The sequence below is a fragment of the Canis aureus genome, chromosome X (genome assembly GCF_053574225.1).
Source record: "Canis aureus isolate CA01 chromosome X, VMU_Caureus_v.1.0, whole genome shotgun sequence".
In the NCBI taxonomy this organism is placed as follows: Eukaryota; Metazoa; Chordata; class Mammalia; order Carnivora; family Canidae; genus Canis; species Canis aureus.
Window position 1 is genome coordinate 32,468,298 of NC_135649.1, and position 13,645 is coordinate 32,481,942.

At 46.7% G+C, this 13,645-nt stretch overlaps 1 protein-coding gene across 2 annotated transcripts in view; it reads right to left on the bottom strand.

The window, feature by feature from the left end:
- Positions 1-13,645, bottom strand: part of SLC25A43 (solute carrier family 25 member 43) — a 38,246-nt gene that overhangs the window by 10,991 nt on the left and 13,610 nt on the right. Inside the window, exon 4 of one of the 2 annotated variants that reach the window (XM_077889395.1) lies at positions 1,502-1,658. The exons of the other annotated variant lie outside the window; for it this stretch is intronic. Within the exon in view, the coding sequence (XP_077745521.1) occupies positions 1,518-1,658 (141 nt within the window). The 3' untranslated portion in view covers positions 1,502-1,517. Of the gene's footprint in view, positions 1-1,501; positions 1,659-13,645 lie in introns of those variants that run through there. 2 annotated transcript variants of the gene reach the window in all.

Below are 13,645 nucleotides of genomic sequence, written 5' to 3' on the forward strand. Positions count from 1 at the left end.
AGAACCATGGCCAAATAGATAGTACAAGCTTCCTTTCCCTTTAGAATCTGCCAAAGACTTGAAGTTCCTTCTGCTACTGTGAGACTGACATATTGAAAAGAGATTATGTTCATGCAGGAAATTAACCTTCTTATTCTGTTATGAAATCATATGATTGATTTATCTTCTGCTGGTTTCCAGTAAAACTACAAAAAAAAAGCTCTGAGTCATGAGTCAAGGCAATCATTATGTAATCTGATGCCCCTCCCCAACTAAAACAAAAAAGACACTAAGCAAGCTATATGAGTTACAGAACAGGGCAATTATAATCAACTTGTGATGAATCAAGGACCACCTGTATTCAATCTTAGGAGCTTAACCATCTTCCACATGCCTTTACTTCACTCCACCTTTGCTGCCAAGCCACCATCATTGCTGACATGGACCATTATGCCGCTCCCTTTTGGTCTCCTTGGGACAGAGGGTTTTGAGACTACTTGCCTGGCCCCCTATAGTCCATTCTCTTTAGAGTCACTGGAGAGATTAAAAAAAATCAGATCTTTTTATTCATCTGCTGAAAATATTTCAATGACTTTATAGAACACTTAGAATAAAGTCTACATTTATTACTGTTACCTACAAGCTGTGGTGGTAATGTAGTGGTAAATATTTAACAACTGATTCTCTGGGGAGAAAAAAAAAGCCCTGAGCTGTAGCATTTGCCAGTTTCAATGGTGTAAATACTCCCACATGGCCGATTTCAAGCTACCATCTGTGAGGTCCACCAGCTCCTGGATTTCCTGCAATTCAATAATCAGCTCTCCTGAGCCAATAGGAGCTGGCTCTAGCACACTACAGAAAGTTGTAAGCCCTACACGATCAGCTCCTGCATACTTCTTCAATGTGAGCAAGGGATTGACACGATTTCCTTACCCATCCCTACACCTCCAGTCTCTGCCCTCTCCAGCCCATCCTCCACACTGCAGCCAGGTATTATTCCAAACTCACCAGGTGGTTTCATTGCTTTGCTGCGAAACCCCTCACCAACTCCCAATTTTCTAAGAAAAGTCTTCTAAAGAGAAAATTAACAGAATTCAAAACCCTCTACAATTTGGTGGCCACCTGTCTTTCCAGTTTTATTTTCCACTACCAGTCTGTGATAGTTAATTTCATGTGTCAAGTTGGCTAGATCATGGTATCTAGATACTTGGTCTAGCACCAGTCCAGATGTTGCCATAAAGGTATTTTTAAGATGAGATTAACATTTATTTATGTATTTTTTATTTATGTATTTTTTACTTGAAGTTTTAATTTTAATTCCAGTTAAGATATAGTGTTTATATTAGTTTCAGGTGCACAGTATAGACATTCAACACTTCCATAAACTCTACATCCAACATGGGACTCGAACTCACAACCCTGAGATCAAGAGTTGCATGCTCTACTGACTGAGCCAGCCAGGAGCCCCATCTCTCATTTTTTTTTTGAGTGGTGGAGGAGGGAACAGAGGGAGGAGAAAAAATCATTTTTATTTTTATTTATTTTTTTTGAAAAAAATCATTTTTAAAAATTAAAAAAAATTTAATGAAGTTTTCTTCTTTTTCTTCTTCTTCTTTTCTTCTTCTTCTTCTTCTTCTTCTTCTTCTCCTTCTCCTTCTCCTTCTTCTTCTTCTTTTCTTCTTCGGGGGCAGAAAGAGAGGTAGAGAGAGAAGCCCAAGCAGGCTCCATGTCCAGCATGGAGCCAGACGTGAGGCTCAATCCCACCCACAATTCCAAGATCATGACCTGAACTGAAATCAAGAGTCCGATGCTCAACTGACTGAGCCACCCAGGCACCCCTCCTATCTCTTATTTAAAAAAAAACTTTATTGTAGGGGTGCCTGGCTAGTTCAGTTGATGGAGCATGTGACTCTTGATTTCAGGGATGAGAGTTTAAGCCCCATGTTTGGCCTAGAGTTTACTTATTTTTTTTTAATTTTTATTTATTTATGATAGTCACACACAGAGAGAGAGAGAGAGAGAGAGAGAGAGAGAGAGAGAGAGAGAGGCAGAGACATAGGCAGAGGGAGAAGCAGGCTCCATGCACCGGGAGCCCGACGTGGGATTTGATCCCGGGTCTCCAGGATCACGCCCTGGGCCAAAGGCAGGCGCCAAACCGCTGCGCCACTCAGGGATCCCTGGCCTAGAGTTTACTTAAAAAACAAACAAACAAACAAACAAACAAAAACCCAACCCTTGGGCAGCCCGGGTGCCTGCTTGACTGACTGAGCCAGCCAGGTACTCCGGAACTCATGGTATGATTTTTAAAGATTGATTTATTTGAGAGAGAGAGAGAGAATGGGCAGGAGAGGCAGAGGGAGAGAGAATCTCAAGCAGACTCCATGCCAAGTATGGAGCCCAACACAGGGCTCAATCTCATGATACTAAGATCACAACCTGAGCTGAAACCAAGAGTTGGGCACTTAACCAAGTGTGCCACCCAGATGTCCCACTCATAGTATTTTTGAATAAATGCCTTTTCCAGTCTCAAACTAAAGGACTATAAAGGCAAGCACAGATTTCTGGCTGTCCCTTCCTATGGACAATATTTGTGTGCCCCAACATTCATTATGTTGAAGTCCCCATGTGATGGTATGTGGTGGTGGGGCCTTTGGGAGGTGATCGAGTCCTGAGTGTGGAGCCTTCATGAATTTGTTTATGCATATCTTTGCATAGGCCCTCTTTGCAGAGATTCGGAGGAGATACTGGGGCCCTTACAAAGAAAGACACCAGAGATCTCTCTCACTCCAATCTGTGAAGACACAGCGAGCAGGTAGCTGTCTGCAAACCAGGAAGTGGGTTCTCACCAGACAACCAATGTGCCACTACCAGAACTGTGAGAAGTAAGTTTTGTTGTTCCAGTCACTGGGTCTACGGTATTCTGTTATTGTGGCCCGACTAAGATACCCTTGGAGGAAGAAGGAATGGTAATGACACGTATGGGTGCTTCTCAACCCATTGCTGCATATGAGACTAACCAGGGAGGCTTTTCAAAATCATCAGTGATCGGGATCCACCCCCAGAGATTGTGATTTAGCTGACCTAGGGTGAGGGCTAGACGTGGGCAGTTTATTTCGGATGTGCATACAGGGTCGAGGGTCAGCACCGTAGGCCCTCCCCAGCACAGGGCAGCTTGGGGTGCAGACCTGAGACCACCTGCCTGCTGCTGACACTGACAGCACATGGGCCACTCACCATCTGTGATGACCTGGAGCTAATGCTATGACGCTTCCGGGCCTCAATCCCCTCATCTGTAAAATGGGGATAATCGTAATATCTACCCTGTAGGATTGTTGTCAAGATTAAATGAAATCCACATAAAGCCCTGAGGCCAGCATTCGACGTGTAGCAAGTGCTACGCAAGTAACCATCGTGATGAATGCCATTATTATTTATTATCTGAACTTGGAGAAGAGACAAGTTTACTGAAGACCAGGCCAACTCACCAGACTGAAGCTCAAGACTACCGTTTGCCTTAGCTGTAGCTTACTAGGAAAGAGAAATGAAACCTGTCAGGCTGCTATTCACGAGGGCCTGAACTTGCATCTTCCTGTCACACAGACCCGAGTAACTGTCGTGTACAACTATCCCAGGACAGGCATGCTGCAGAATGTGCCGGGGCACCATTTGGAAAACCACAGAAGACCTGGCCCTTCATTCTGGCTCTGCCCATATCTGGATGATCTTGCTCAGCTCCTGAAGTTCTTTGAACCTTGGTGTCCTCACATATCAAGTAAGAAGATTGGCCCTGAGAGCCTCTCTTGCTCCTCCGATCCCTGCTGCTGGCCTGCTCCACACTCCTTCCCGCCTCTAGGACTTCGAACCTGCCCTTTCCTCTACCTAGCCCTTACCTCTCTTACTGATCAGAATACACATCGCTTCTTCAGGGCCATCTTCTCAGACCCCCTACCCCCTGGCCTAAATCAGAAGCCTAGGAAACACTTCTGATGCCCTGTGTTTCCCCCTCAGGGCCTGTGACACAGTTTGTCATGATTTAGTGTATAATTATCTCATCCATGTCTTTTCCCCTCACCCCACCTCCAGGGCTGGAGACACCACAAGGGCAGTGATCATGTCTGTCGTGTTTGTGGTTTTATCCCCAAAGCCAACCAACAAACATGCTTAGTACATGTCTGTGCTTAACACAGTTTGTGCTTAATGCATATTGAAGGAAAGAAGGAATAGACCTGCAGTAAATGAAAATAAAAAACATTTCAAAGTGAAGCATTTGATTTTTTCTGTGATAAAGTCCACAGAGGCCTTCCAAAAGAGGTAACAGGTTGGGTTGTTCATCCTTTCCATGAGGACTGAAATCAGTAAATGGGATTTCTAAAGATGTAAAAGTCATACATCCTTTGACCAAAGCAATCCTATTTCTAGGAATTTATTCTACAGATATATTTGTCCGTGTGGGAAACGATGTTTTGTGTTACAAAGATTTTTTCACAGCATCATTAGTAGCAGCAGAAAATTGGAAATAATCTAAATGTCTGCCAATAGGGGGCTAGTTAAAGAAATCATTGTACTATGGAATACTATGTCCCCATTTACAAAGATATGGCAGCTCCATCTCACCGATATGGCACCATCTCTGAGACACATTTTTAGGAGAAAAAAAAATGGTGCGGAAGAGTATATGCTGCTGCTGATCTAAAAGCAAAAAACATAAATGCGCATGTTTATGCATATCTTTGCATAGGCCCTCTTTGCAGAGATTCGGAGGAGATACTGGAAACCGGGTTGTCTGCAGAGAGCTGAGAGGCCAAGGGGCAAAGGTTGGGAAGACTTGCTTTTCAATGTATACTCTTTGCACCTTATGGGTTTTCTACCAAACGCATGTTACCTATGCAGAAGGTAGAATAACTGAATTTTAAAAGAACATTCATCAAGAAAATGAGAAGACAAGCCACAGACTAGGAGAAAATATCTGCAAAAAGACACATCTGAGAAAGGACCATTATCCAAAATATTCAAAGAATTCTGAAAACTCAACAATAAGAAATCAAACAACCCAATTAAAAAATGGGCCAAAGGCCTTAACAGACACCTCACCAAAGAAGATATACAGGTGGCAAATAAGCATCTGAAAAGATGCTCCTTAGCACATGTCATTAGGGAAAGGCAAATTAAAGCAACACTGAGATACCACTACACACCTACTAGAATGTCCTAAATCTAGAACGTTGACACCACCAAATGCCTCTGAAGATGTGGAGCGACAGGAACTTCTCATTCACTGCTGGTGGGAATGCAAAATGGTACTGCCACTTCAGAAGAGAGTTTGGTGGTTTCTTATAAAACTAAACATACTCTTTCCACATGGTCTAGCAATTGCACTGATTAGATTAGATCTTGGGATTTACCTAAAGGAGTTGAAAGCTTATGTCCATACAAAAGCCTGCACATGGATGTTTAAAGCAACTTTCTTACAGTTGCTAAAGCTTGAAAGCAACAAGATGTCCTCCTTCAGTGTGGGAATGGAGAAATAAACTATTGTCTGGCATATCCAGACAATGAAATATTATTTAGCATGAAAAAGAAATGAGGCATCAAGCCATGAAAAGACATGGAGGAACCTTAAATGCATCTTACTATGTGAAAGAAGCACGCCTGAAAAGTCTATATACTAAGGGGTACCTGGCTGGCTCACTTGGTAGCACGTTTGACTCGATCTCAGGATTGTGAGTTTGAGCCCCATGTTGCAGGGTAGCATTTACTTAAAAAAAGTCTGTATACTTTATAATTCCAACTATGTGACACTCTGGAGAATGCAAAACTATGGAAACAGTAAAAAGATCAGTGGTTGTAGGGGTTTGGGGGGACGATGAGTAGTAGGCAGAGCACAGAGGATTACACTGTAATGATGGATATACATCATTACACACCTATTCAAACTCATAGAATGTCCAACACCAAGAGTGAACCTTCAGGTAAACTATGGACTTTGGGTGCTGATGAGGTGTCAGTGTAGACTCCTAAGTCGTGACAAAGGTACCACTTTGGTGGGGGATGTCGATAATGGGGGAGCCTGTGCATCTGTGGGGCCAGAGGAGGTATGGGAAATCTCTGTACCTTTCTCTCAATTTTGCTCTGAACCTAGCAGCTTTATGCTTTTTTAAAAAGTCAAGTCTTAATTTTAAAAAGAGTATTTAAAAGGAGAGACCAAAGAAAGAAAAGGGGGAAAAAAGGAGTCTTCTAGCTGGAGCAAACAGGAGCTCAGAACCTTTTGTTTATTACTGGAGACAACTTTTATCTTCCAGAGACGTTTGAGACACAACCTGAAGACCAAGCTGTCCAATTGCCAAACCATCTAAGGACATATACACGCGGAAGGCAATTGTGGTAGGAAGCTTTTGTCTTTTGGCCCATCCCCAATAATCAAACACCAACAAGAGGCCAATCGTATTGGAGTAAAAGGACCTTTCTGTCCTGTGAAGCACATGGCCCAAGTTTCTGGCAGAGACAGCCCTCCAGGAGTTATCCTTACACAGCTGGGAAGCGCCCCAGCTCTGCAGTGGGGATGTCTGCACAAGTGGGTGTGGGTGGCCACCCCAGCGTGGGCCACCTACAAGCTACCCTCCGCCCTTGTGGCTGTCCACACCTCACCTCTCAGCAGACCCTCTGGGGACCAACTCACTGGCCAGAAAGTCCGCAGTGGTCGCCATGATGGCGGGGAAGCCAGCAGAGGGCCAGCCAGTTAGTATTGTGCTTGGGGAGAGAGAAGAGAAACAGCCAGTTGGTGTGTGTGCCAGTTGGGGGGTCAGCGGTGAGGAAGCCAGAATCGCAGCCAGGCCAGACTAGAGGAAGCCATTGAGATGCCAGTGGAGCCGCCCAGGCTAAGACTCTGGGAGCAGCATGCAGAGCAGCAGTGGCCCCAAAGAGCCAACTTGTAGTGTCACCCTGATGGGGCTGAGGGAGAAGACTGTAAGGCCATTTTCGGAAGGCTGGGAATATACCGATTTGTGCAGTGCTTTCACATGGGGGCCTCTAGGTAAGTGCCTGGTAAGCTAACCGAACAGATGAATAATGAACTCTCCTACCATCCGTGCTCACCATTGTCTCCAGAGATCAAGGGTCCTTTGAGGTTTTGTGATGCTAGCTAGCTCCTTTGTGTGTTTCCAGCAATCATGGGAAACACAGAAACACACCTGGGCTGGCTTTTATAGATCTAATCAGGCCTCCATGCCACGCATAGATTCTGAAGAGATGCTTCAGGAACAATAAAAATAGCACCTCGGCCTTATTGAGTGTCATGTGCCCAGCTCCCTATCTGCATGCACACAATTCGGGCACGTCCTCTCCTGTGTGTGAGTCAGGCACGACGCTCACCCCCATGTTTTTCAGATGAAGAAGAGGCTCCGAGAGGCCATGTGGCCCGCCCCGGTTCACGCAGGGGTAATGGGCAGGGCTGGCATCCAAAGCCCACGCTCTTGACCGCTGAGCTAGCATGCCCACTGAGCTAGCATGCCCACTGGAGCTTTCAGATAAGCACAGCTGTCAAAACCAAACAAGCAACAGCTCTGTGGGGGAAAGGAGGGGACAACTGGGACAGTGTGCGTTTCTGAGCTGGCTTGAGGCTAGTGGGGGGCTGAGGTGGGGGGGTGGTCCTGACAGCAGGAGCTTTGGGTCTCTCCTGGCTGACAGCAGGCCTTTCCTGGGACCTAATTCCCTTTCCCTACCTCGTTCTTCACCCTCATTGTGCAGGGGGGAGGGTGGGCAAGGCGGTCAGCTTCTGTCTGGGCTCTGTTACTGTCTAGCTGGAGCTCAGAGAAGCCTGCTTAGCCTGGGATGGCCATTTTGCTTCCCAGACTTGATCTGGAAGGAGTAAGCCAGCTTGGGTTGGGAGGGAAGGGCAGAGCGATTCTACCAAGAGTGGCAGGCTCCTCCCTACTGCCTGCTCCCCTGCCCTCAAGGGACAGTCTTGTTTCCAGGATCAACGACTGCCATCCCTCAAGTATTCAGGGCACTCTCCACCTTTTGGGAAAACGAGGGGGGAGAGTTCTCCTTTCCCTACCCCCAAACACCCAAACAATGATGCTCACACAAAGCCACCCGGCCTAAGGGATGTCCACACATCTCCCTGGATCCGACAAGTGTCCTTTTCTTGCAGACTGCCAAGACAATGCTGCTGATTTAGGCAGAGGTTAGTCCCCAGAGGGGCCAGACCCCAAAGTAAACTGGCAGAGGGCAAGGAGGTGAAAATGCAACAAAGTAAAGGCAATGTTCCCATCCTCTTCCGCTACTGGGGAGAGCAGAACTCGGCAGTGTTTGTACTTCTGAACAGGTGAAGTGGCTCTGCTGGGAAAATAGGGCTCTGTCCCTACTGGGAATAGGTTCTGTGTCAACCAAGAAATGTTGAGCTAGGCAGAAAACCTGAACCTGCTGGCACTTCCTAGGAGGCATGATGATAGTTTACCTCCTGCCCTGGGACCTTGTGCCTGCTCCCCCAGGGACTCAGAGAGCCACTGGGGCTTTCTTCCCACTGCCTCCGAACAGCCATGGTCAGTTTGTGGCCAGCTAGAAGCCCATGGCTGCTGAATGATCTATGGTCAAGTCTGCTGGCTGCAAGCCTTCCATTGTCAGGCTGCCAGGGACTAAAACTGAGCTGGCCCTTGGGTAGCCTGATTTTCTAAAGACTCCCCCCCCCATCCCCTTTTAGCTTGAGTTAACCATTTCCTGACCAAAGCCAGGCTCTTGCCTGTCCATTTCTTGGAGCTTGCACATTGTTGTTGTTGTTGTTGTTTTTTTCCAACCGCTCTTGCACTGAGACTTGTGAGCTCCCAATTGCCAAGGTCAGGTCTCCTCTCTCATCCTCTACTCCTGCACCCAGGGCAAGGGAATGGAAAGAAATTAAGAGATTACCTAGCATCTAGGAACTGTACTCCTTCTGGGAGTATAAAGGATGGGCCAGAGGAAGGAGAGACCACTGTTCAGTCCCGGCTCCACCACTTACTGGCTGTGTGGCTGTTGGGCAAGTAACTCAACACTCTCTGTGCCTCATTTCCTCATCTAGAAAATAGGAATAATAATGGCACTTATTCTATAGGCTTGATAAAGAGGATGAAATTGGATAATAAACTGTCCATATTAAATGACCAATAAGTGGTAGTTATTATCAGGTTATAATTTCTTAATCCCAGGGGAAGCTTTCTTTTTCATTCCCTCCTCCTGACATATTTTGTCCCCTGATGAAAGCCTCCCCATCACAAGAGAACACTAGTTTAGACCCCATTCATTTACCTCGGGTTGTGTTTACGGAAATCAGCAAACTAACACATATAAATTCTATGATGCCATGACGTGTCAAGCCCTTTCGGGCACCATACAGAGCAGTATGGGGTTGCCATGAAGAGGGCCTGTCCATCAAAATGGTGTCAAAATGGTTTTACTTTGTCCTTTGAGCTTATTTACCTATGCTGAAATGTGCACAGCTGGTTGGGCTGAGAGACACAGAACCTGACTGCTATGGAAGGCAGCGGAAGACAGTGAGTTATCAGTGGGAGGACAAGAGGCGCTTTGAAATGGGACTAGTGAAGGTGTGCCTACCAGCAGGCCGGGGAAAGGGCAAGCTGTCCTTACCCTCGGCATGGCTAGGGACAAGCACATGACTTGGAGCTCACCCCATGGCAGCTAAGGTTCAATTCTGCACCCACAGACAGATCTCCTAAGCCGGCCCTGAACTTCATTCATTTTTTAACAAGTATCAGGTGCTTGCTACAGGAGGCTGCGTGCTGTGGGGACATACAAATGGGTAAGTCATACTTCCCAAAGGCAAAGAGCTTACAGGCTCCAGGGAATCAGGGCATGGAAGGTTATAACACTGGGAAGCGGGGGACATGAGCCTGGAAAGAGCCAGAGTGAGCCCTGGGCATTCAGAAGGGGATGGCGCTGGTAGGGCGGACACAATGGAGTGGACGTGGGAGAAGGTGGGCCCGGAGAGAAAGGTGGAGGAAATTAAACTGGCTTGCTCTGAGAGCACTTATAGACTAAGGGCATCATTTAAAAGGGATTAGTCACCCACAAAGCTCTTGGAACAAAATAACTATGCCCTTGGGGGTGGAGGTGGGGGTGAAAGTGAAAACAGAGTATCTGCAATTATCGATAGAGCTCATTGTGAGTTAACTGGGCTTCTCCTGCCCAACAGTCCTCTTTCTCCTCCTCGGCGGTCTGCAACACCCCCATTGTGGTTCTGTAAGGGGCGAAACACCTGCCTTTATCTGTCAGGATAGGATAGTTGTTTGGGGGTGGGAAAAGCCAACTCATTTATCAAATAAAACCAACAGAGACATGCTACAGTGGGTCAGAAGAGCCAGCCCACCACTGAGGCAAATCTCAGTGGAGCCTTTAAGAGGAAGACAGATGCTCCAGGCAGAGGTGACAGGAATGTGGAAAAAAAAAAACACTCATTTATTCTTTAGAGCGCTGGCTGGGGAGGGGGCCAAGGTCATTGTGATGGGATTGGAGGCTTGAAAAGAGCAGAGTTTATGAAAAGGTATGTTTTAGTTGGCCCACGCAAGATTCGACAGTTTGTACTCACCAACATTAAAACATTGGGAGATTTTACACAAAAATCTGGATTTTCGTCTCCCTTGAAAATCTGGGCCCACATTTCAAAATGGCATCCAACCCTTGCAGAAGAGGGGCCTGCCTTGGCCTCCACCGTCCTGCTTTACTCCTTCCTGCTGGAGGTATTTAGATGCTAATCACATTGTGTGAGAGCACAGAGCAAGTTAGCTCCCCAGAATGCTTTGCAAGCCAAAAGCCCGTGAAGGCTCAGAACGCCTTTGAAAGCTGTCTTCAGTGGGTGAGTGCACGTTATCTGGGTTTCCCGGCATTTTCTTCCTGTTACTGCCAAGTTCCTGCCTGCATTTGATTTGGCAACTCCTAATATAGGACCTCTGTGCAATGAGGGTGGCACAGTGGGTAAGGGCGGCACGCCAGGCCAAGGGGCTGAGCCTCAGCCTTTATTCTCTCGGGGCAATAAAGAAGGATGGAACATGGGCAGATCTTAAAAAAAAAAAAAAAATCAGCCTGGCAGGAGCCAGGAGCCAGGGGCCTGGGCTGGAGGGACTGAGATGAGTACTGACCTTGGAGATACACTCCCCGGGCTGAAGTCTCAGCCCAGTTACAGGGTGCATGGACTGGGGTAGGCTCCAGGCCTTTTCAGTGCCTCTGTTTTCTCATCTGTAAAATGGGCTTGCTATGACCAGTACCTACCTTGTAAGGTTAAATGAGATAAGGAGCCTAAAGCCTTTAGCACAATGTCTAGTACATTAGTGCTCCATGATTATCATTTTTAGAATTAATCCTGGAGACCAACTAGAGGATTACTGCCATAGCCTGGGTGGGGGCAGCAACAAAAAGACCACTGTGGGAGGAGTAGGCACGCAGAATCAACTGGGCTCAAGGTTGCCTGGGGGAGGGCAAGAGAAAGAGTCAAAGACAACTTCTGGACTTCCAGCCTGGGTGACTGGGTAATGGGGGTGATGATACTGAAATAAGAAACTCTGGGCAGGAAGTTTCGGGGGAAGGAGAAGTCAGTTTGATATATATTAAGTTAGAAGGGGTGGTGTAGAGGTACTAGCCAAAATGGTGCCGTGCAGCAGGCAGTGAGAAGTGTGGTTTGGGGCTGAAGTTGTGGAGTTGAGCATGAGAAACCAGGAAGGGAGGGCTGCGCTGGGAGAGGATGGATCAAGTGCCTGTGTGCCCAGTTTGGCTAAGGCAGCCCACAGTGTTAAGCATCTTGGGCCGGCCCAGCATCTCTGTTTGAACAGGCTGGGGCCTCTCTTAGCTTGGGGACCATGTGTATTCTGCTTGGTCAGCTGTGCCACTTGGATTCTACCTTTGTCCTTCAGTTTATGTACTTTCAGCTCAAATGCTGACCTGGCCCAATCCTGCTTGCCTTGTGAGCCTTGATGGGGTCAAAGTCCCCCTGGAGTATAGAGCAACAGGCGGACACTTGGTTTTATATTTGATAAAATGGAGACACCTAATATGGGCCGCAGGGGAGGGGTATCCCAGGTGTCTTGTGCCTGGTGTCTCTGATATGATCCTCTCCAAGGGCCCACCGGGTTCCAAGGCTCCCACGTTCTCAGCTGCTCCCTGGAGTTTCAGGGCAGCTTTTCAGCTTTTCAGTGCTACAAGCCATTTCAGGCCCACGCTCTGGGCCAGGTGTGGGAGATAATGAAGATGAAAAGACCAGGCTATACCTGCAAGACCTTGGGCCACAATGCACTCAATCGTGGTTAAGGCAATTTCAGGCAGGACTGTCTGGAGTTCCATGAAAGCACACCAGATTTGGTGTGTGTGTGTGTGAGTGTGTGTGAGGCACCTCATTCCATCTGTGCACAGGGCTAACCCACCCCCCCCCTTCCTACCAGAAACCACTGCATCAAAACATGCACATACATAATTTATTTACCTCTCCATTCTCTAGCATGTCAGCCAGGGGTCAGGGCAAGAAAAAGAGAAAGGAATAAAATGAGTGGAAGCATGGAAAGGAAGGGCTCAGCTGGTTAAAGACTTCTGATTATTGTCATTAATGTTCAAGAGAGTTCCAACCTGATGCGGCATTAAATGGGCAGATTGAGTGTGTGTATACATATGTGTGTGTGTGTGTGTGTGTGTGTGTGTATGTGTATGTGTGTCTGGACAAAAGTGTATTAGAACAAGACATTCAGATAAAGTGGCCAGTCAGTGTGGGAGTTGGGACAACCCTTCGTCCAGCTGGTTACCTAACACACCTGACGTTGATTTGCTTCGATTTGCTTCCGGATGGGCCGTGCAAGGAGGAAAGCCAGGGGAATGCAAATATTACCATTAAGTGTGCTCAGTTCAGAGCAGCCTGGTTGCTCTGCAAAGTTCTCTCATAATAAATTCTGTTGGCTCCCGCGGTGGAGGGCGGGGACTGCTACTGAAGCTCTCTCTTGGAGAAGCTGGATCGTGTGCTTTGCAGGAACACACCACGGCAACAGAATTTAGGGTTAGCCTATTGTTTCTGGGCTCCTTGTCCTCCAAACTGAAAGTGTGTTTCAAGCAGGGATTAGGAGGTTGTTGACAGAGATCACTGGCTGCTGGCTGCAAGGCTAATAACCTCAGGGTGCTCAGAAACGCTCCGTTTACTGCAGCGACATCTAATGGTAAGAGGAAGCAGTGCATGTTTTCGTGGAAAAGCCGCCTGTGGGTTCTGTCTAGGGAGTTACTTTTTTTTTTTTAAAGTAGTGTGGATGAGGTATTATTATGTTTATTAATGCCTGTAAAACAACGCCGTGGCCGCAGCCCTAGGAATTCACTTCTTTTGTCTTTGGATGATATTTATGATATTCATAATTGGATGCTGATCATATTTTATGAAAACCATGCAATTACCTCTTTCGGATTTTTTTTTTTTTTTTAAATAACCATCATGACTTTGCATCTATTTTAAAGCTTCTTGTTGCAGCTCTGGGTATCTATTATCAAGAAGGTTTCCATACCAGGGAAAGATGATCAAGTTTATCCCCAAGCACCCACTACTAGGGTCTCTTTCCCCAGTGTATAGTAGAGTATCGTGGTTTAAAAAAAAAAAAAAAAGAATTATAGTAATCACTGCTGATTGTTGAGGAGATGAACCACTCACAGCTGGTAC